We start from the raw sequence: 23,756 nt of genomic DNA on the forward strand, positions 1-23,756 counted from the left end.
TAAATTCACAAATTTGCCTCAAATATTTGCCGGCATCAAAACAACAATTCCGATGCTGCCGACAATTAAACGGACGCCCATCGACTTCATTGCGCATCAAATTATCACCGGCGGCAGAATTGTTCGCAGTTTGACCAGTTGACGATAAAATGCTTCCTGCTGATTAGTTGCTACTAGTACTGTAGCAAACATATCACATATACCCTTACAGGCCAATGCAATAACAGTGGAAAATTTGCATCCGTTCTAGTAACTCATAATAGTAACTGGTTGCTCAGGGTTATTAGAGCAATTTATTTTAATTAACCCATTTATTTCTGAAAATATGAAAATGTTTCATGTATTTCTATGTCCTTCTTTATTGAATCTTATTAACTTTGTATGTATTGCATTCCATGGCTGCTCTGAACTGAAACCTTTGCTACTTTCCCTGATGTCAGTTGCATGTATGTGAATACTTTACTGGTTTCTTTTTTTTGCTTGGTCCTGTGGACAAAAAAAAAAATACTAGAATAAGCAATTAAAAAGTGCATTTTGAAAAAAAAATTGTTTTAATCGCAAATTAAACTTTAAGGCTGTAAAAAGGTCATAGATATATAATATAAGTATTGAAGTCTTCCAAAAACCATTAAATTCTCCGTCAGCAAAAAAAAAAGTACATATAATTACAATTGTATTATTTTCTATAATGTTAGCTTTTTATGCCAAAAGTGGCTGCTAAAAATATCCCTGTCTGCTTTATTAATTTCTGAAATATTATAGCCATTATTCATAATGAAATGTACAGGAACCAAGGCTTGCCAAAAGCTAGTAATGTTATAATTGCAAACACCAATGCAGCAGTGCTAAATAATGTGGTATGTTCAATTTGTATTAGAAGAATATGTCTACTATTTTCACTGGGTCTGGAAATGATTATATCCCTTGACTAAAAAAAATATTATCAAGGTTGTACAATAAGTAGTATCGTAATTAAACTGCATCAAAATCCATTGAAAAAGTGATTTGGAAAGTAGATCAAAGGTGCACAGAAAAAAAAAATCCCCTCTGGTTTTCTTAGTTATGAATGTCTCTTAGAATTCATTTTTATTGTCTGCAGTTCTTTTAAAAGAGCACATATGGAAGGCTCTGCCTAAAAAGCTGGGTTTCTTTTCTATTACAAAAGAAGAACAAAGATTCCAGAGTCCTACTTATTATTCACAGCCATTATTACTATTGTTAAGTTATGATTAACGTTGTAACATTCTGTTTTTATAAAATATGTAATTCTTATTTAACTGACCATCTTCAAGCATTGCAGCAACTGTATTTGGAAAATAATCGATTATTTAGGACCAAGAAATTCCATGTCTGCCTATTTATGTTTGCATGAATATAGCTTCATATTGTACAATGGGGGTTTCCTACTGTTAACATATGGGGCACTTTTAGTCCAACATGAAAAATATTCCCCATTGCACAGAATAAGGTCTTTCACCAGAGACCAACCAATGTATTACATCACTTCCAATCTGGTTCCTTTGCAGACGTGGATGAGTGTGAAATTGACACCCATAACTGTCATCTACATGCTACATGTTTAAATGTACCTGGAAGCTTTAAGTGTACTTGCAAAGAAGGGTGGATTGGAAATGGCCTAAGATGTGATGGTAGGTGTTTCTATATTGTACTAATTTTTATGTGCCATACACATTTGGGGGGTTATTTATCAAGGTCCGAAATTATCTCAATATTGCCTCCTACAAACTCCGATCTAAGCCGTTCGGGTTTTTAACGCTTATTTATTAATATATTTTCCCGAAAATTTGCTTTGCGGCAAAAACTCAGATTTTCATGATTTTTTCGGAGATTTCACCCGATTTTCACAATTTTTTAGGAGTTTTCACCCGAAACCTCCAATTTTTGCCCTAAACCTGCGAAAACTTTGGGGTATGGCATGAGACCCAGTGCACATCAATAAAATCATTGGGACTTCTCCCATTGACTTATATGCAACCTCAACAGGTCTGAGATGCTGGGATTTCAGATTCTGAGTTTTCCAGCTTCGGGGTTTAATAAATTCCGAAAAACTCGTGAATTTTTAAAAGCCCGGTTTTATAAAAAAAAATCACAAATTTTTAGTGATTTTTGCATTCGCGGCTTAGTAAATAACCCCCCTTATTTTTTTTTTTTCTAAAGTCAAACTCATTTTACATTGTAGTATTCTTATTGGTAGTCAACACAAAAAATTTTTTACTAATAAAAGATTTTACTAAAGAGCGAATTGTGTTTTTTTTGGCAAAAATTCTCCAAAACGACAATTCGCAGCAACACCATCAATTTACTAAAAGGAAAATAAGACACTTCGCTAACGAAAAACCTCAACGCTAGAGAACTTTCAAGCCATTTTGCCTGGCGAATTGTCGCTCAGAGGACAGGTGCAAACGTTTCTGTTTGTTACCCTTTTTGCCAAAATCGAATTCGCTAGGTTCAGGCTGACGAACTTCCATTAAAAAGAGAGAGTAGCTACAGATGTGGCATATATTTATATGTCCATATAAATGCCTATTGTAAGTTATGTATGTATGTAGTTACCGTAAGTTCATTATTATGCATACTGTAAGTATAAATACAAACTGTCAGCAATTCAGGAACTATTTGGAATATAAAAGCTTAGTATGAAAGCTAAAATTAAATTATTGTATTCATGTATTTTTTTAATGTTTTTTTTCCATGAAGATCAGGATGAGTGTTTAAATGGAACCCATCGATGTAGTATATCTTCCCACTGCCTAAATACACCTGGTTCATTCCATTGCTCTTGTACTGAAGGCTACACTGGAGATGGATTTACTTGCTCAGGTAAAAAGCTATAAGATACTTTTTTATGTTTTAACAAAAAAAAAACCTTTATTGCCACCTAAACTTTCTTGCACAGTGTACAGGTATGTATGTTGCTGTAACCTGCTGACCTGAGAAACTTCAGATTCAGATTTCAGTAACTGAGGCTTAATCGCCAATAGCTTTTTTATAGTACACATATAACTGTTATTTCTGTTATGCATTATCAGTTGCTTCCCAAGTTGTAGCACAAAAAGCAGGTTTATAAGTCTAAAAGCAACACCTTCAGACACACTACTCTAGTGCCTTTGCAATGTCAGCCAACAAAGTGCCATAAATGAGCAGCCAAAAAGAGGAACGTCTTCCCTCTAGAGCTTGGTCCTGCTCCACTTATACTAGGTGCTAACTCAAAGTTATTAGAACAGGCTCTGTTATTATGTATAAATGTCCTTGCTGGTACAAAAGCCTGAGTAGCAATCTGTTAATCAGTTGTATGCATAATGTGGCGGGGGTTACGTTTTATATAAAGGGCTTGCACACTGAATAAATAGACCAAGTGTTATTGCAAAAGATATATATTTACAAGATAATCAGGAAAAAGAAGCGGATTCCTTTGCCATAGAATGAGAATTACCCCGACGTTTCGACTTTAAGGGGGCAAACTGAACCTTTTTTGTGATTTCTTATCATCTTGTAAATATATATATCTTTTGCAATACCACTTGGTCTATTTATTCGGTGTGCAAGCCCTTTATATAAGATTTGGTCAATAATTTTGCCTTGAATTGGGGCATTTTTGAGCCTATTGCACCTGGCTTTAATGAAATCTTTTTGATACTGTTGGTACATTGGAGTGTCCTCCATTGATCAAAATTAATGTGGTGGTGGGGGTTACCCTATTTATTGCAGTGTAGGAAAGTAACATTTTTGAATGGAAGGCCCTTGGCATAGTTCTCCTGTCTGGTGTTTTGTTTTTAGGCTGGGCCTTTTCTTGTGTGCACTTCACATTGTGCCTGTGGTCTTATATGGGCCATCTACCAGACTGCTTCAACTGATGACTCCACTAATCACTATTGGGTAGAATCATAGAACTGGTATGGAGTTCAGAAGTGGTGGCATAAACCACATGCATACAATTACTGCAAGTTATCATAGTACTAAGCTTTTTTCTTATCTGTTTTATGTTATTGCTCTTTCTTTCTCTGGCATACATGTGACCATATGTGCAATAGTAAAATAACTACAGTTCATGAAATATGTTTTATTTTCTTTTACATGACCTGTTTGAACTGCCAGATATAAATTGCTGTTTGAAAATAAAATGTACTGATCATACATTTTCTACATATACTGTATGGCCCAGTAGTGTTGTTTTCCTTATCTGAAAGATCTGGTGATCTGCCAACTCAATTGATCTCCAAACAGAAAGAAATATGCACCTTATAATGAAGCACGCTCCAAAGCAATGAAATGAAATAACTCACCATTTCTGTCTTTTCTTGCACAGATGTTGATGAGTGCTCAGAAAATATTAATCTATGTGAGAATGGACAGTGCCTGAATATCCCAGGCTCCTATAGATGTGAATGTGACATGGGATTCACTCCAACTACAGACAGCAGGTCTTGCCAAGGTAAGTCTACCAAAGTTTCATTTTGTTTCATCAAGTTTGGATTGGCTGAGCCAAAGGAAACCACATAAATTTCTTGGGAAAGCTTGTCCCGACAGGAGATTGCAGAGCATATGCTCCATATATAAAAGATATTGCTTCCAAGAAGGCTTTGGCCTACATTATTCAAGTAGAGAGACAGCAACAAAATAACTTTGTTTAAATTATATTCTTCAAATACGGGGAGGCACATTTATCAAGGGACAAATTTCGAATTAATGTGAGTTTTTTTTAAACTCCCCTAAACTCCTATAAATTTGAAATTTGACTAATCGAAATGTATTAATAAAATAGAATTTTGTAAATGCGAACAAATTTAAACAACCCAAAAGATCTAATCAAATTTGATTAAAATTATAAAAATTTGATTCGAATTATAAAAACTCAATTTGAATTATAAAAACTCGATTCGACTTTAAAAAACTCGAATGCAAACATCACCAAATTGATCCCTGGACCTCTTACATTGACTTATACAGTAATTCAGGAGGTTTTAGGTGGAGACTTGTCGAATTCAAGTTCTTAAAGGGCCAGAGTATGTTAAATGTTGAATTAGAATTAAAACACAAATTACGTTTGGATAATTCACTTTGACCGTTAATAAATCTGCCCAAGTGTGAAATACAATGCAAAAATGCTGTTGGAAAAGAAATGATGATTTTTTAAAGATGAAGGAAAGGCTTTGTGCACTTAGGGGTGCCAAATGTTAGGCACCCCCAAGTGATTGTATTGACTTACCTGAAACCCTGGGCCGGTGCTCCTATCAGCAGAAAACTGCACCGGCCCGGGGTTATACCAGTGAGAACCACGGAGCGATCCTCTTCTGGCTTTCCTGGGGCATGCCCAGTTGAATTAAATAACCGACTTTTTAGTTAAAGTTCGGCTTTTCATTCTACTGCACATGCACAGCTGCACGAAAAAATCGGAAGACGGAAGAGAAGAGCTCCGTGGTGCTCACTGGTATAACCCCGCTGGTGTTGTTTTCTGCTGATAGGAGCACCGTCCTGGGGTTTCCGGTAAGTCAATACAATGACTTAGGGTTGCCTAACATTTGGCATACCCAAGTGCAAGAACATTTTCCTTCTCCTTTAATAAAGCACTTAGTTGTGAATATGTGGCTATAGCACGCTACAGAAAGTAGGTTACTTTATCTACTCAATATAGTTTTCATAGCTTCAAACTCAGATTTACCCAGTCTATGGCCCCCAGTTGTTATTGGTCACAGTTTCATCATCCCGTGATAGGATTTTTATGGCTAGGCTATTTTGTATGTCTGCACATTTGTATATCATGAAGACAAACATTGTCAAAGAATAAAAGCGTATATTTTTTGGCCACCATGGGTGGTCATACATCTCTGTATTACTTTTCACCAAAAAATAGTAATTTTTACATGTTAAAGTCATCTGATTTTCCATTTTATGTTTTATATAAATGTAACTAAATCAGTATAAATCAGTTAGACCAGTGTTTCAAAACCACTGAACTATGTACTTTTGCCAGTCAACATATATGCCAGCAGTGTGGCGCAGTCTGAGCATCATACTCTATTAGGCATAAATAGATTGAAACTGAAGAATCTCAGTTTACTGTTTCTTAGAACAGTAGCCAAAAAGTCCATGGATCAGACATTCAGAGCAACGCTGACAGATAAAAGGGAAAAGGTATATGACCAATGTAATATATATTTCTATTCTTGACATTTTGACAAATGCACAGAGTAATGGCTTGATCAAAGAAATATTCAGTAGTGTTATATGTTATTTTATTTTTTTTTTATTAGCAATTACTGCCAAATATTTTCAGAAACAGACTAAAGTGTACTCCAGGCTACTTAATAGGGAAACTTCTTTGGAAAACTATTTTTAAAATTAATATTGCCCCTAAAACTACTTTGGGCACCAATTTAATGCCCAAAAATCCCTTTCAAACAATGTATGTATCTGTAAGAAGGTATCTTGTCATTACAACTCCCTGCCACGGTATTTTACAGAATTAACTTGTCAATATTCCCAACTACATGAAGGCCGTGTGCATATCAGGTACTGTAAGGGGCAGATTTATCAAGGGTCAAATCGAAAATTCAAAGTAAAAAAATTTGAATTTTGAGCTTTTTTTGTGTACTTCGACTATCAAATAGGCCAAAATTTGATTCGAATTTGAAAAAAATTATTCGAATATCGTAATTTATCATGTACTGTCTCCATTCCTTGTTTCCATTCAGTCATTTCTGTGCAGTATGAACATTTTTATGGGTAATCAGTCAAAATATCAGTTTTTGGTTGGACTGGACTGATAGAAAAGTTATTGCAACTGGATACTAAAATAGTGGGAATGCATCTTCTGCAGTGGTAAAAGCCAGGAGAACACGTTTAGCCTGAATATATTATGCTGACATTTGGTGGATAAAATGGTCTAAGCTTGTTTCCATGTTTGGGTTGGGACCCCTGGTTTTGTCGAAATTTCAACTTAAGGGTCTTATATACAATGTGGCAACAGTTGGGGAAAACTCTTTCCTGTTTTAACACTATACTATCTCATGACACTAATCATGCTTCTACAGAATGGGGTTGCCAAGATGGGAGTGAAATGTACTTGCCTATACTAACTCCTGACCTCAACCCAGCTAATTAACTAAATTGGGATGCCAACAGTAAGTCAGGCTTCATGCCAAACGACACTAATATTAAAAACTCTACTAATAACAAATACTCTCGGGCCAAATGGTAGAAAATGTGACCAACAATGTTCCAAAATGTAGCATAAAGTATTTCAGAAGAGCAGATGTTATTGCAGCAGGGAGGATCAACATAGTAATACCATTGGTTGGATAAGGAGATGATGGACAAGCAGGTATCTGGTTACTTTTGGCCATATATTGCGTGACTACAACTAACTACTACTATCACTAATAATACAACAAACCTTTACTGTAGGCTCTGCTTTCTTTGCCTTTGATTCCTAGTAGATGTCTTCATATTCTTCAAGCATAAAGCTTTAAGGTGGCCACACACGGGCCGATAAAAGCTGCAGACAGACCGAGTCAGCATCTTATTGGCCCGTGTATAGGGCCCTCCGACGGGCTTTCCCGATCGATATCTGGCAAAATGTCGGCCAGATGTTGATCAGACAGGACTAAAAATCCCATCGGATCGCGGCCGCATCTGTTCGTTGATACGGTCCTGCAATCCGACCGCCAGTTACCCATCGTTAGGATCCGATCGTTGGGCCCTAGGGCCCACGATTGGATCAGCCCAATATTGCCCACCTCAAGGTGTGCATATCGGGGAGCGATCCGCTCGTTTGGCGACATCGCCAAACGAGCGGATCTCTCCGTGTATGGCCACCTTTACTCATGCAAAGGTAAATGTAAGATGTGGCTTAAAAAACTGAACAATGAGGATAGCATTAAAGGTGCAATGGACTCTTGTTCAACAAGAGAAACAATAAAATTGGTTTTGCCATTTATCTAAAATGTAGAGACAGAGGATAGTGATGAAATGTATTACTTTACTTGGCATAATTGTCATTGTTTTCCATGGGGTAGCTAGTCAAACACATTTTTACGTTTTATCACCAATGAAAACAAAGAAAATCTGAAAATGACCAGTAGCCAAGTTTTCATCTCTTTTTTTAGGGAGAGATTTATCAAAATGCAAGATTAGAACTGATTACAGAAAACCCCATGCTCTATTCAACCCTAGGGGATTTTTCGTATTTATCAATTGAGTTCACCATTTGAGTGAGTTTTGTTGTGGTGAGTTCTAAATTCATACTTTGATAAATCTGGCTATTACAGTAAATATTTACCTCAACATTTATTGCTTAACAATAATGTGTTTGTAAGCCCAACTTCTTTTCAAAAGTAATGCTATGCTGTCATGCTATTAGTCTTCAGGCCACCAAAACTGAACACCATTTCTTTAATTCTTGGCTTAAAACACATACAAGTTCTGCAGCATAGTAAATCACTTATCTTTGCACTATATTATTACACTTGGAAATATTTTTTTTTAATAATGTCTTATATCCTATTGGCTTATATTTCAAGCAACTATGATTTATCATTGTAGACATTGATGAATGCGCTTTCCAGAATATATGCGTGTTTGGAACCTGCAGCAACCTTCCAGGAATGTTCCGTTGTATCTGTGATGAGGGATATGAACTGGATCGGACTGGAGGAAACTGTACAGGTAAAAAAGTTTTGTGCATAGCTAAGATGTTTGGAAGTATCTAAAGGGCAGACATAGAGGGAGCACATATTAAATATTCTACAGATGTTACTCAGTTTTGAGTCTTACTGTAAAAATATAATACAGATATCAATATCCTTGAAGGTCCCCCACAAGGTCATGAGGGGGACCCTGAAATTTTTTTTGCTCAGTGGCCAGACCACCACAGTAATGCCATTTACAGTCAGACCTACTAAAAATATCAATATGCAGCACGTATTTCAACATACAATTGCAATTGATGTGGTTGCTTTGGGCTGTACAGAAGCCCAAAATATAATTTTCAGCATTTCTGGTCTACTTCTCTAGTTAGACTTTAGTTCTCCTTTAAAGGAATTCTGTTGTGATTTTTTTATGTATCATTTTAAGTACTAAATTACACTGTGTACATTGCACGTAATTCATTCTACCATTTCAAATTGCATTCTTAAACCACAAATGTACCTTTTTTAGTTTTAATACTTTTATACAAAATAATTTTGCCTGGTCATGTGTTTTCAGAAAGAGCCAGCACAACTGCTTTCAGATACGCTATTGTTTCAAATTAATGTAACTGAAGTCACAACTTGTGTTAGCAGGACTTTACTACTGAGTACTGTGCTCATATCTACTACTAAGTGGTGCATGGGAGCATTTTTAGCAATACAGGCGCTATCTGGTTACCTTCCAATTGTTCTGTTGAGTCTGGGGGGGAGGGGTGATATCACTCCAACTTGCAGTGCAGCAAAGAGTGACAGAAGTTTATCAGAGCACAAATCACATGGCTGAAGACATCTGGGAAACTAGTAACATGTCTAGCCCCATTTAATTAATAAAAACTTGGATTAGATACTAACAGTTAATGTGAATTATAATGGGCCACTACCATTTATATCTTCTTTTTCAGTTTTGTGAGAAAAAAGGGCCTTTTCTTAACATTGTAGAGAGTGGACTAATAATATTGAAAGGGCAAGTTTAAGATTACAGATACTCTTCTTTTTCATTCTGTAGAAACAACCCTGGTACCTGATAGGATTCCCTGTCAGATAAAAAGGCACATAAGGTTCAAAAAAGCTGTAACTTTCAAATATATGCAGGTCCAATAATAAATATGATTTAGGTTGCAGTTTTAGATCCTGTTTTTTAAGTAAACTGACCTTGTGTTTACTGCATATGTCCAAATGTAAAGTTTGTTCTGCACTGTAATATTTAACAGTCATTTACATTTATATTGGGTTTCTCTGTAGATGTCGATGAATGTGCCGATCCAATTAATTGTGTTAATGGCTTTTGTGTTAACACTCCTGGGAGATATGATTGTAATTGTCCTTCAGACTTTCAGCTCAACCCTACAGGAGTTGGTTGTGTCGGTAAGCTCACATTCAAAATTCATATACAAAAACTTGTAATAGAGGTTTGCACCAGGTCTAGTAACCACTATGTTTGCTTTTAAATTGGTGACTGTAACTGATACCTGCTTCTTATTATGCATTACTCAACCTGGTCCATTGCTTGCTATTTTAATTACATTAATAGCCTAAGAAATATACTTAAAATATATAAAAGAAGCCAAATTCAGACCCATAATTGTGTGTGAAGGGGTAACAGCCCTTCTTAAGTATACAATATTGTTTCAGTGAATGCAATGATTAGCTATGTTCTAGATCAGAGCTGTCCAACTGGAGGCCCACTGACCGGATGTGTTCCTCCAAAGGATTTGGCCCCTAGGGGCACTTAGACTGAATGATAAATATGGCCTGACTTAAAATGGGCTGATTTTTGGATATTTCAAGTAATCGCTCCACAGAGTTGTTACTAGTTCTTCCATATGCAATAAAAGGTGCCGATAGTCAGCCATTAGTAAGTAACCAGTTAAATGTTTGAGTTTAAACAGCTGACCAGTGGTTCTGATTGGTTGCTATGGGTGACTAGCCCAGTAGAACACTAATTGTAAAATGATTAGGATGCTTCTATTTTCACAAACCATTAAAGTTTATAAATTTGTTCTATGTTTTATGTGCCTCCCATGGAGTGATGCAATAATAAGAGCTTTATATTCAAATTATGTTGTGTTTTAAGTGAGAAACATGCCTTTAGATCAATCATTCCTCTGAACCATTTGAATGCATTCCTATTTGTAATCTGTTACATAGATTGACACCCGTTGGTGTATTGGCTAAGGACACATTGCACAACTGTGCACGAAAACATTCTGCAAATGCTCATCTAGGCTGTGTAAACAGTCATGTTAAGCACAGAGGAAATATACAGTACTTTATCCACTTATTGTAGGAAGCTGTTTTTAACAAGTGCCTCCCTTTCAACTTCTGACCTAGAACTCTAGAACCCCTTTGGGTTACAACCTGTACCTCAGTAGCAACTCCAGAACCACAGGTTGGAGATCAGTGCCTTACAACGTCAATTCTTCTATAGCATATCAACTTGCACTACAGCAGACTTTATATTTATATCAATATATATCTACAGTAAACTTAACATACTGTCAGGGGCCTTGCGGCTCCATTATTGGAGAAGTCCAGACCAAGGAGGAAGCACTAGGCCAAAAGTTGAAGGGGTTAAACAGGAGGCAAAGTCAGGAGGCAGACGTTCACAAGGCAGGGGGCAAGGATCATAGTCAGGGTCAAGCAAGGTCAAAAGTCCAGAATCAATAAACATGCAGTAGAATAACACTCAGGAACACCAGTAATAGGAACCTATAATCGGGCCTTGAACTGTTGTCCTGGGCGTCTTTTTATTTAGAATTTTCACACCAATGTGCAACGTCATGACATCCCACCTTTAGGCACCAACGTCATGATGCCAGCGCCACAACCAAAGTGCGCCGCCATCTTGGATGTGGTGCCGGTAAGCATAGGAGCTCCAACTGATCACTTTGGGTGCTCCTGACACATACTATTTATTTTAATGGCTGCACCACTGACCTTTATAAATTGTGCGAATTTATTTTCCTCAAGGTACAACCCCTAGCTATAGATTAATAATCTGTATCTAGAAAATTTAACAAAAACCTTTCTGTATTCTAAATGCAAATGAAAAAAGGACACAAGCACAATAAAAAAAAATTGGCCCATTGATATATTTAGAAAATGTGTGCACTTGTCCCTAATTAAGAAGTCTACAGCGCCACGAGTTTATAATAAAAAAAAAACATTTTCTAGAACTGAAGATTTAGGACAACTATAATCCATCTGTGGATCTCCTGACTGCTGACAGCTGAAACTGTAGCTTGCAGAGCTGAGCATGCTGGGAGTTTTAGTGACACAACAGCTGCAAATGAAAACCTCTAGGAGGGAGACCTTTCCTTAGACAGATTTTGCAGAAAAGAGGGCCACTTTTAAGATTTTTAATTTTGGCAGCCTAATTTTGGAATTTGTTCTGCTTTCCAGTAAAATTATATATTGGCTGACCTGTCCAAATGCCATACTTTTTACTTATTTAATACTGCAGAAATTCAGACTCTGTGTGACTTTCATGAGGCTTAAAATGTAATTATAGCATTGTTCAGAAGCTAGACTGGACTCAGACCAACTTGACAAATAATGTAGTGCAGAGACTCATATGTTCCTCGAACATAGCTGGAACACTCAAACAAGCAAACCTCATTTAACCTGCTCTTTAAAAAAAACCCTCTTCACAATGAAGTGTTTCTGCTGTTTCTTTCAGAATCAGTACTAGCTCATTACAGTATATCTCATGAAACCCAGACTCCATGTTGGCAAGCCCTGGAAATCCAAATCAATTTAATTTGTACTCACAAGACAAACATCTTGACACAGTCGTTCTGGGTACACATTGGCCATTAATGGTAAACTCTGAAAGGATTCACAATTTACTGGATCTGAGGGGAGAGTCTCATTCTTCATAGTGTCTTCTTGGATCATTTTATTTCATGAATAGCAGTTAATATTATCTAATGATATTTCTCCGTACTTTGGTCTAACCTCAAAGCATCTTTTACAGATACAAGAGTTGGCAATTGCTACCTGAACCATGGCCCCCGTGGCGATGGAACTATCTCTTGCAGTACTGAGATTGGAGTTGGAGTGAGCCGTTCTTCATGCTGCTGTTCTCTTGGGAAAGCATGGGGAAACCCATGTGAGATCTGCCCACCAATAAACAGCTGTAAGAATCATTTTATTAATTTCCCTTGAATCGACATTGGGACCAAGTTATAGACGAAGAGCTTTTGACTGCAGGCATTCTATTCTCAGCCACTGATGTAGACACAGTCTTTCTATTTTCATACAGATTCATAACTTATCATGATTTATACAAGACTGAATACCTAACCATTCAATGATATTTTATATCAGGTTAGTTAGGGACACAACATGGCCTAAAATAGACCTTGATCATATCTGGCAAGAATATAGTACATTTATGTGGAAAGACTACATTGTTAGATAAGCTTCTCTTTAAGAAAACAGAGTAGGTAAATATTCAATAAATATGTAAACTTTTACTTTGTCTTAATTGTGCTTCGCATACACAGCTTCATGAGTCAAATTGCTCATAGCAACTAATTCGATATGTTTTGTTCAGCGTATTTTCGAGCTTACACATGCAAAACAAACGTTTCAAATACAACATGGTTTAGTAGTAAAACATTCTATGCAATTAGTACAGATTCATTTTTTTCTTGTTATTGCTATAGTTTATTTTGCTCTAAGTAGTCAAAAGATTGATCCCTGTATTTAAAGGAAGCAATAGACTTAACATCTAAACCTTTTATTTTAAGCTGAATACAATACATTGTGTCCAGGAGGAGAAGGATTCAGACCCAACCCCATAACCATCATTTTAGAAGGTGAGAATTCTAATAAAGTAGAATAAATAGCTGTATGAAGTTCATCATGGTTTTGTGTTATGCTATTTTTTTAATTGCTGTTGATTTTACTCTAATGACCATTTCTTACATTTCATAAAATCCCTGTTACGCTGTATAAAACTATAAGTCAAAAACAACAATGATCCAGGAAATCCACCCTAGCTATCCAGTTGACTGTTCCAGTGCTATGTGTTTTGTGCCCTCTATCCATATAAGAGCATGTTTGGTTCCTTAGTTTGTAATGGTTATTGAAAAGAGATCTAGCTGTTAAATGCCAGATGGCACAGGAACTCCCATTTCATGTTTAGAGCTGTACAAATTGTACTTCCAATTCTGCTTGCTGTGAATTGTCTTCTGCAGTCCCAGACCTTCTGCAAAGCTGATCCCATAGCTCTTCCTTCAAAGCATTATTTAAGTCTGTGTGGTATGGAATGTCTGCCATTAACTGTTTGGGGGAATTCACAAAACTAAAGAAAGATTTTTTGGATTAAAAGGGATATATACAGTGTACACAGACACACTTAAAAGTAGCTTATTGCTAACATAAAATAGGTGACAGAAACATGTTTTTACATCACATCTGCATTATTTTGCTAGTTTATGCTTATTGAATGAGGCAATATAAGCATTTTGAGTTAGTATATGTATATATCTTCAATTAAAGGGGAAGTAAAGCATCATTGGTTTTATTTATTACAGTACACAGTTTTGTTTCCTTTTTAATACCTAATTGATATAACTCATTAAATCAAATTTTAAGTTATAAAACATGTATTCTGCCATATTGGCAGAGAGCCTCTTCTCTGGAAGGTACAATCATTAGTACAAGGCACACGTACATCCAAAAGTTCCCTGATGACAGGCTGACAAGTTTAGGAGGAAGAGCTAAAGGCACAATCATTAGTACAAGGCACAGGTACAGTGGAGAGCCCCTGATGACAGACTGACAGGTTTAGGAAGAGGAGTTAAAGGCATAATCATTAGTTCAAGGCACAGGTACAGCTGGGAACCACCTGATGACAGATTGACATATTTAGGAGGCGGAAGGCACAATCAGTAGTTCAAGAAACAGGTACAACTGAATCACCTGATGGCAGACTGAGAGGTTTAGGAGGAGGAGGAGGAGCTGAAGGCAGAATGGTTAGTACAAGACACAGTTACAGGTGAGAATTATCTGATGGTGCACTGACAGGTTTAAGAAGAGCTAAAGACACTCAATATCACTACTTTTGAAAATTCCCCTTACAGACCGGAAAATGTAATCTTTAAAGTCGAGATCCAGGAAAGTCTATTATATTTTGTTGTGCAGTCTAGACAATAAAGCATTGTAGAAGTCTGAATTAAAACAACGTCCCTTTTTTTTTGAAAGAGAAATTCTTCCCAGAAATGAAAACAAATACATTTGTGCATAATCAAAGAAAATGAGAAAATTTGCAACTGGTCATTTACATTTTTTAAGTTTTTTCAGTTATATAGCTTTCTGTTCAACAGGTCTCCAGATTGATATTTAGGTACGTAGATGGCTAGGGTTTTATTTACCCTAGCAACTATGGTTTGAATGAGAGACTGAAATATGAATAGTAGTAAGACTGAATAGCAAGTTAAGTAACAAAAAGTAAGAATAATAAAATTGTAGCCTTACAGGGCACTCATTTTTTGGGTACTGTAGTCAATGACCCCCATTTAGCTAAAAAGAGACAGAAGTAGTAAAATAAATCAGAAACTTTAAAAAAGAAATAATGAAGACCAACTGAATAGGCTATTCTATAACATACTATAACATGTTATTCTATAACATACTCAAAGTAAACTTGAAGGTGAACCACCCCTTTAGTGTTATAAAAAACTACTCGTTCTATTGTGCTGATTTATCACTGTTAAACTCTAAGGGGCAGATTTAACAAAAGGCGAGGTGAATTTTCAAATGAAAAAAATTCGAATGTCGAGTTATTTTTGCATACCTCGACTAGGGAATAGTCCAAATTCGATTCGAATTTGAAAAAAATTCAAAAATTCGAATTTTGAAATTTATCATGTACTGTCTCTATAAAAATGAATTCTAAAACCTGCCGAATTGCTGTTTTAGTCTATGGCGGACCTCCTGGGACCCATTTGGAGTCAATTTGTGGACTTTGAAAAATCAAAGGTTTTTTTTGGAAAAACTTTGAATCGAATTCAATCTAATGTGTTATTAATTCAATTCGTACGATTCAAATTTGGCCGAATACGGACCTATTCAATCAAAAACTGACCTATTCAACCAAAAAAAACCTTCAACTTAATTTTGGTTGGTCTTTGGATCCGACTTTCGAAGTTTTTTCAATTAGAAATTCAACCCTTGATATATATGCCCCTAAAAAAATGTTTGATATGTTATAAGTGAAAAAAAAATCTTGAATGTAAAATGCATGTTAAAGTTTGCAAGTTCAGTCAGTAGGAGTTGTCCTAAACACAATTTAGGTTTTTGTTAAGTTTATCAAGTCACATTTATATATTACATTTTGTTGTATACTACCAGTATACTAATGCATCCTCTGTGCTTGTTAATTGCTTTTAATATTCTAAAATATATATTTGCTATTTATTCTATATATTTTCCATTTTTCTATCTATTTCGATGAATGTAGATATTGATGAGTGCCAAGAGTTACCAGGTCTCTGCCAAGGTGGTAACTGTATAAATACATTTGGAAGCTTCCAGTGTGAATGTCCACAGGGCTACTATCTTAGTGAGGAGACTCGTATTTGTGAAGGTAATAAATTAACTGGAGCAGAAAAGAACCACATTGAGCAAAATTGCTTAAGTCTATTTTTTGATCCATCCTTGACTATTTTTTTTCTCTTGTAGATATTGATGAATGCTTTACCCACCCTGGTGTTTGTGGACCAGGAACCTGTTATAATACCTTAGGGAATTATACATGCATTTGCCCTTCAGAGTATATGCAAGTAAATGGAGGACATAACTGCATGGGTATGTACCTGTGATACCAATTGTGTATTGCCATGTGTAATGCAATAATAGTGATCAAACATAATATTTATCATAGCTTTGCCTTCAGTATTTCCACACAAAAAAAGAAAAAGGGGTGGTAAATCTTTAGAGAGTTATGGGCAATGGTTTTTCAAGTGTAATTGATTGTTAGACATTGATTAAATCCAATGAGGTTGTATTTAAGTCAGGGGTGCCCAAAAGGTAGATTGGGATATACAGTAGACCTTTAGCTGGTAATCATTCTTTTCATTCAGATTTTTATTATGTAAACATTATATAAGAAATAGTTGTTTGTTAAATATAGCAATATAAAGTCTCTCATAAATCAATATAATATGTAAGTAATATTGTTCGTGGAACAAAATGCTAACAATGCCTTTATGGATGAAGATCATAATAGGACAACATCACTTAAAGTGGACCTGTCACCCAGACACAAAAATCTGTATAATAAAAGTCTTTTTCAAATTAAACATGAAATCCAATTTCTTTTTTTTATTAAAGCATTCAAAGCTGTTGTAAGCTCATTTAAACATCTCAGCTGTCAATCAAACATTGTCTGCCCCTCCTCTATGCCCTGGGCATACAGGCGGGCAGACAATTACTTTTAATTTCCATTCAGCACTTCCTAGAAATCACTGTTCTCCCCACATTCCCCCGTTTTCACCATTTAATTGTGTAGCCAGGGCATTGGGATGGACATCAGGTCCCCCATTCTAGTGCACAAACAAGATTTTGAGATGATGCAAGACTTGTCTTGATAACAGTGTCCACAAAATGGCTCCTGCCTGCTTGTTATAATTATGAATTCCCAGACTGAAGGAAACAAAATTCAAATAATTTACATTGTGTAATTAAAGTTCATTTTGCTTGACTGATGTGATTGATGTGATAAAATAGGATAATGAATATTTTTTTTGGGTGACGGGTCCCCTTTAAAGTAGACCTTGCATTTGTAAAGTATGGGCACTCCTGATTTAAGTTGTGTACTATAAATGGTGTCCCCATATCCATAATATAATCTGTGACTAATAATATCTGTTGTAGATATGCGGAAGAGTTTTTGTTATCGAACCTACAATGGAACAACATGTGATAATGAACTGCCTTTTAATGTAACAAAAAAGATGTGCTGCTGCACCTATAATATTGGGAAATCCTGGAGCAAGCCTTGTGAGCCATGCCCAACCCCAGGAACAGGTAAAGCATTTACTATTTATAAATTCAATGTAATGTAGAATGAACAACTATTTATCATGTCTACAGTTTCATACAGGTAATTTCCAGGTATGGGGGGATGCAGATGGACTTCTAGCAGGTCAAATTTTATTACAGCTATCAACAATATGAACTGCAGAAGAAACACTACTCAACAAGTCCAATTGCTTTAGATTTACCACTTCTAGATTCTCAATCTCTCTCAACCTCTCTCAGCATCTATTTCTCTTTATTTTGTCTTCATGCAGCAGTTGGGTGTCAGATAATCATTGACAGTGAGATCCAATTTATCTTTAGGGGGGCTTCCTTTCCTAACAGATGAATTAGATCTCATTAAAATAACTGATTCCAGTACAAACAAACTAACTGCCTTTTGCCCAAATTCTACATGTAGAGAGACAGGATTTGTGGTGATTTCCTAGGCAAAAGGAGCCCCCCCTATAAGATATATTGGATCTAACTGTCAATGATTATGTGACACCCAACTCCTGCATGAAAAGAGAATGAAGAGAAACAGATGCTGAGAGAGGAATAGTGAAGATGAATGTGATTATTTGGAAACAGTACAGAATTTTTAATTGATTATATTTAGTTTTATATTAAGTTTCTTATTTCAGTATACTGAAGCTAATGTTAAATTTTAATGTAGCGATAGTGCCCCTTTAAATAAAGAGAATGAGTTACTGAAGACATTGGTGTTTGAATAAACAATCCAACATAATGACTGGACTAACTCATTTACTACCACAAAGCCTGATCAGTATTTTGATGTTGTTATTTGACCAAGGTTACCAGATAATGTTGAAATTTAGGGATTCTCCTTCTTCTGTCAAATCCATCTAAAAGGATTGCACAGATTTTCTTTAATACAAATACAAATCAGTTGGCAATGAATGCAGCTCTACCCTGTGAATAGGAATTATTATACATTCTGTTATGTCTTGTGTAGAAGAAGTGACGAATTAAACTGCAAATTACAGAGGTTTAAGATATTAAAAATCTGGTAAAACAATTCTTAGTGGTAGAATGGCATATATCTTTTTGGAAACATTATTCACAGTAATAGCCAGAAGCTTTCATATTGGCAGGTATAATTCTGGTCACCCCTACAGTTTTTGCTGATATATTATCAATGTCTCAAAATGACACATTTGTTTTTTCTTAAATCTTAAAAGCTAATTTTAGGAATCTCTGTGGATCTATCCCTGGTTTCACGTTGGATATACACACTGGCAAAGCTGTTGGTAAGTTGTAAAATCATACTTCAATGTTCTTGGAGAGATCTGACAATCATCTTTAGAACTGTATTGTCACAATTCTCAGAGCTTTGTTTCCATATTCCTGTTGGCTCTGCATTTGTTTGTCTTAATGTGTTTTCATTTTTCAGTTACACGTTTTAATCAGTAAGATACATAGGTCATATAATGTCACAGAAAGATGTCTTTTGGGAGTTAAATAGAGTCTAAAAAAGAAAAATAAATACAAGAAGATCTAAAATTATTTATTATAATATAGAAAAGAGAAAAGTGTGAATATCAGTGAGGCAAATGTAGAATCAAACCTTGTACAAGAAAGACACAAAAAAACAATAAAATATGACATCAAACCAAAACTCACTGCAGGTACCCTTTACTTTCTGTAAGATGTGATTGGTAAAAACTGTCAGCCTGAACAAATGAAAAAGTAACATACACCTTCTCTATGGCCAGTTACACAGGTCAGTCTATTCAGTTGAACTGTCAGATACCTTGAAATATTGGCCTCAGAATCTTAACTCCCACTAACTCACCGTGAAGCATGCAGTATGCACAAGAAAGGTGCATATAAGAATTTACACAACTGAAAATGATCGCTGCTTCTTAGCAAATAAATGACCATTTGTCTTTTCATGGTGCACCTTGTGAGGCTCTAAACTTATTGTTCTAACAAATGAAATACATAGTACATTCAGATTTGCTTGTGTAATTGTCAGACTACTAAATCCCTGTGATACACTGTATGGGGCAGATTTATCAAGGGTCGAATTTTGAAGTACAAAAAACTTAGAAATTCGACCATCACATTAAAAAACTTTGAATTCGAATATTGAATTCAAAGTATCTTCAACAAATTTTGCAATCCTGCAGTCGAATAAAAATCGAACTGAACGATTCGAATGATTTTAGCGATCGATTGAAGGATTTTCCTTCGACCTCTAAAGACTTAGAAAATGATTGTAGAAGGTCCCTATATGCTAACACAGCACTTCAGCAGGTTTAATTTGGCGAAGTATTGAAGTCGATGGCAGGGCCGGGCCGAACCAGCCGGCGCGCGCATGCGAACCTGAGCACATGCATTTCACACTCTAACCTGAGCGCGCGCATGCTCACTGACCAGATACGTCACCCTCACGTAAGTGTGCATGCGCGCAAATGAGCACAACGAGAAAAACTGCAGACCGGACTGGGGTAGGCAGCAGTGAAAGGTACGTGTCTGGCGCCCCTCAAGCTTTGCGCCCTAGGCACGTGCCTACTCTGCCTACCCCTAGTTCCGGACCTGGTCGAAGGTTTTTTAAGGAGATAGTACTTCGATTATCGAATGGTCAAATATTCAAGCGATTTTTACTTCGAATCGAAGTCGAAGTAAATTCGAAGTCATAGTATCCTATTTGATGGTCGAAGTATCCAAAAAATTACTTCGAATTTTTTTACTTCGAAAATTCCCTCGAATTCACTTCGACCCTTGATAAATCTACCCCTATGTGTAGCTTCTGTTTGTTTTTTGTTTTTCTGGCATTAAAATCACAGGAATGTATAGCATTTTTATTTCCAGGACAATAAATAGTAAAATGCATTACATTTTGCACAATGATATTTATTTATTTATAGCTTGCTTAAAACTCCTCCTACATAAACATATAGCTGCATTGTTGTGCTAGAATATTGCATTTCTAGTGCACCCTTCTTCATTATATTAAGCATATTAGAAGTAAAGTATCTAGATCTAGTACTTAAAATTAAATTGGCAAAGGTGAAGAGGCTGATTCTTCAAAGATTGAAGCAGTTTGATTTTTGATCCTGTCAGGGACATTTAGTGCTAAGTTTTAATGAAAAATGCACCTTTATTAAATTGAATATCTGTGAATTCAGCAGTATGAGCAGTCAAATGTTGTTCTGCTCTTTGGGGAGAGAAATTGTCACTCAACTATTTAACAAGTAGGAACACATTTAAAATAATTGCTAAACTAACCCCAATCTTATTGGCCAGCTCATGCACATATCAAAATCCTTGGGATTATCATATACAGTAGCATATATCTTGTTTATTATTAATGTTAATCTTTAGGTGAACCATCCTGTTAAATGTTTTCTCGTTTTAGACATTGATGAGTGCAAGGAGATCCCTGGAATCTGTACCAATGGAGTTTGCATCAATCAAATTGGGAGCTTCCGCTGTGAATGCCCAACAGGATTTAGCTACAATGACTTACTCCTGGTTTGTGAAGGTAACAATTTTAGCCTGAAAGCAAACAGTAGTTACGTCTGGTTACAAAAATGTTGCTTTATTTTTATAGATTATATTTAGGAGAAAATGTGGTTTACAGGAAAATCTAGAAAGCAAATCAAGAGAACTTTAAATAAGTCTATAAAATTGGGAAAAATCAACTTTTCTTGTTATGTTTTAGATATTGATGAGTGCAGCAGTGGTGAATATTTTTGTCAGAGAAATGCTGATTGCATTAACAGTCCTGGAACCTATCGATGTGAATGCTCCACAGGCTTCAAGCTGTTACCCAATGGTGCCTGTATTGGTAAGAGTGTTCCCTGTCTATGACCCTATTTAGTTATTAAGGTTTCTTTAACAAGTTTAACATGTCTATCTCTTAGAAATTTATTGTAAAATACAAGAGGATTTCATTCTAAGAGAACAAGTTAGAGATTTGACAACTCACCTTTGTTGGCAATGTCTTGCAATGATCAGGGATCAGAATTACTGTATACTGATGGTTACTGAACTATACTGAGGGTATACTCCATTATCAGCCAAACATTATATACTGTTGTTTTTTGTATTATTGCAGGGATTTGATTTGTGTAAAAATGTAGCAATAGTAAACTGCTGATCCATATGAGTCACAGATCAAATGATTGAAAAAAAAAGCCCTAGAACAGATTGGCCATACCTGTAGAGCAATTATATTGTTAATGTTTTCTAAACCAGAAGAGGTATGACTAGTACAGCATAGACAAAGAAAAATGGCAATTATTGTCATGGGTACAAAATCAATCAAAGAAGAGCCTACTTTGCAAGCTTATTATGTTTTATATTATGTAAAACCAAATATAGATTAGAAGTCAGCACTCACCCTTAGGGTATATTAGATGCGGGTGCAAGTCTCAAGTGGCCACTTCCACCCGTTCTGTAAACAAATTCAATGAATAGACAGCACCCATATAATAGGTGCTGTCTATTCATGTAAAACCAAATTCCCATACAGTTATGAATGCCCTAAAGTGAATATCATTTATTGCTTGTGGGGGCTTAAGCAGCATCAGTCTGGTTCTTATTATCTATAAAGCTTTACTATTCTAATTAAGTAGCAGTACTCAACCCCTATTTTTTCAGGTCTCAAACACCTGCCCCTGTCTGAACGTTATATACTCATTATGTGCATAGCCCTGATAATGGTAATTACAATATTTTGGATCAGTTCAGTGGCTATTATTATGTAAGGGCAGCCTGTAGATGTGACACTAGCACTGCATTTGCAAGACTGCTGAAAATTGGATTCTTGCTGTTCCAATAGTAAATAACATGATACAAATAAAGGAAGTCACATTTAGGCAAAATGTCTCATGGAGTAGCCTTTCTGTTTCATTAAATACATACCATTTGTGTGTCTAATCTGAGATGCATTTTAAACAGTGCTTTGGCAGGAACATATTGCAAAGATGTATAGGCATTACAGATATCAATTTATTATATCAGTTTCATAAAGACCTAATTTTTGGTTAAGGCAAGAAATCTGATGTAATCCAGAGACTTTCCAAATAGGCTATATATATATATATATATATATATATATATATATATATATATATATATATATATATATATATATATATATATATATATATATATATATATATATATTTATTTTTTTATTTAGTATTGCAAAAAAGTTGAGAAATGTGGTTTTCATTAAGTAATGAAGCCTTCTTTGCACATGTATATTTTCAGATCACAATGAATGCCTGGAAATTCCAAATGTTTGTAGTCATGGTACATGTGTGGACACCGAAGGGAGTTATCATTGTGTATGTAACAATGGATTTAAAGCTTCTCCTGATCAGACAATGTGCATGGGTAAGTACTGACAACAAATCTAGTACTAGCATTTGTGAAACTAATGAAATGATTAATCTGTTTATATACAGTATTTAAATCCAGAAGAGCTATGCCTTGTAAGTATTCCACCCTCCACTTGAGAGTAAGGGGCACATTTACTAAGGGTCGAATTTCGAAGTGAATAAACTTGGAAATTCGATCATCGAATTCAGTAGTACGATATTCAAAGTCGAAGGTTTTTTTGATCGAATATGGCCATATGCCATTGATTAAATTGATCGAAAAACTTTGACTTCTAAAAACTTAGCCAAATGTTGGCTATAGGTTTTAGGAGGTCCCCATAGGCTAACATAGCAATTCAGCAGGTTTAAAGTGGCGAAGTGCCGAAGTCAGAGTTTTTTAAAGAGAAAGTACTTGGATTTTTGAATGGCGAATATTCAAAGTATTTTCAATTCAAATCAAAGTCGAAGACGAATTTGGCCTGTTCTATGGTCGAAGTACCCAAAAATTACCCAAAAAGTTTTTGAATTGAAAATTCACTTTGAATTCACTTCGACCCTTAGGGGCGCATTTATCAAGGGTTGAATTTCGAGTTTTAATAAACCCTCGAATTCGACCCTCAAAGTTAAATCCTTCAAATTCGAATATCGAATTTGAAGGATT

General features: G+C 35.7%; 1 protein-coding gene across 1 annotated transcript in view; it reads left to right on the forward strand.

Annotated features, from left to right (window-relative positions):
* fbn2.S (fibrillin 2 (congenital contractural arachnodactyly) S homeolog) overlaps positions 1-23,756 on the forward strand; it is a 135,597-nt gene that overhangs the window by 77,509 nt on the left and 34,332 nt on the right. The window contains exons 32-45 of the mRNA XM_041580411.1: positions 1,527-1,649; positions 2,719-2,841; positions 4,328-4,453; positions 8,563-8,685; positions 9,951-10,073; positions 12,685-12,846; positions 13,463-13,531; positions 16,180-16,305; positions 16,401-16,526; positions 17,595-17,747; positions 18,941-19,009; positions 21,124-21,249; positions 21,430-21,555; positions 22,986-23,111. Coding sequence (XP_041436345.1) covers positions 1,527-1,649; positions 2,719-2,841; positions 4,328-4,453; positions 8,563-8,685; positions 9,951-10,073; positions 12,685-12,846; positions 13,463-13,531; positions 16,180-16,305; positions 16,401-16,526; positions 17,595-17,747; positions 18,941-19,009; positions 21,124-21,249; positions 21,430-21,555; positions 22,986-23,111 — 1,701 coding nt within the window. The remainder of the gene's footprint in view (positions 1-1,526; positions 1,650-2,718; positions 2,842-4,327; positions 4,454-8,562; positions 8,686-9,950; positions 10,074-12,684; positions 12,847-13,462; positions 13,532-16,179; positions 16,306-16,400; positions 16,527-17,594; positions 17,748-18,940; positions 19,010-21,123; positions 21,250-21,429; positions 21,556-22,985; positions 23,112-23,756) is intronic.

This window comes from Xenopus laevis, chromosome 1S (assembly GCF_017654675.1).
Source record: "Xenopus laevis strain J_2021 chromosome 1S, Xenopus_laevis_v10.1, whole genome shotgun sequence".
In the NCBI taxonomy this organism is placed as follows: domain Eukaryota; kingdom Metazoa; phylum Chordata; class Amphibia; order Anura; family Pipidae; genus Xenopus; species Xenopus laevis.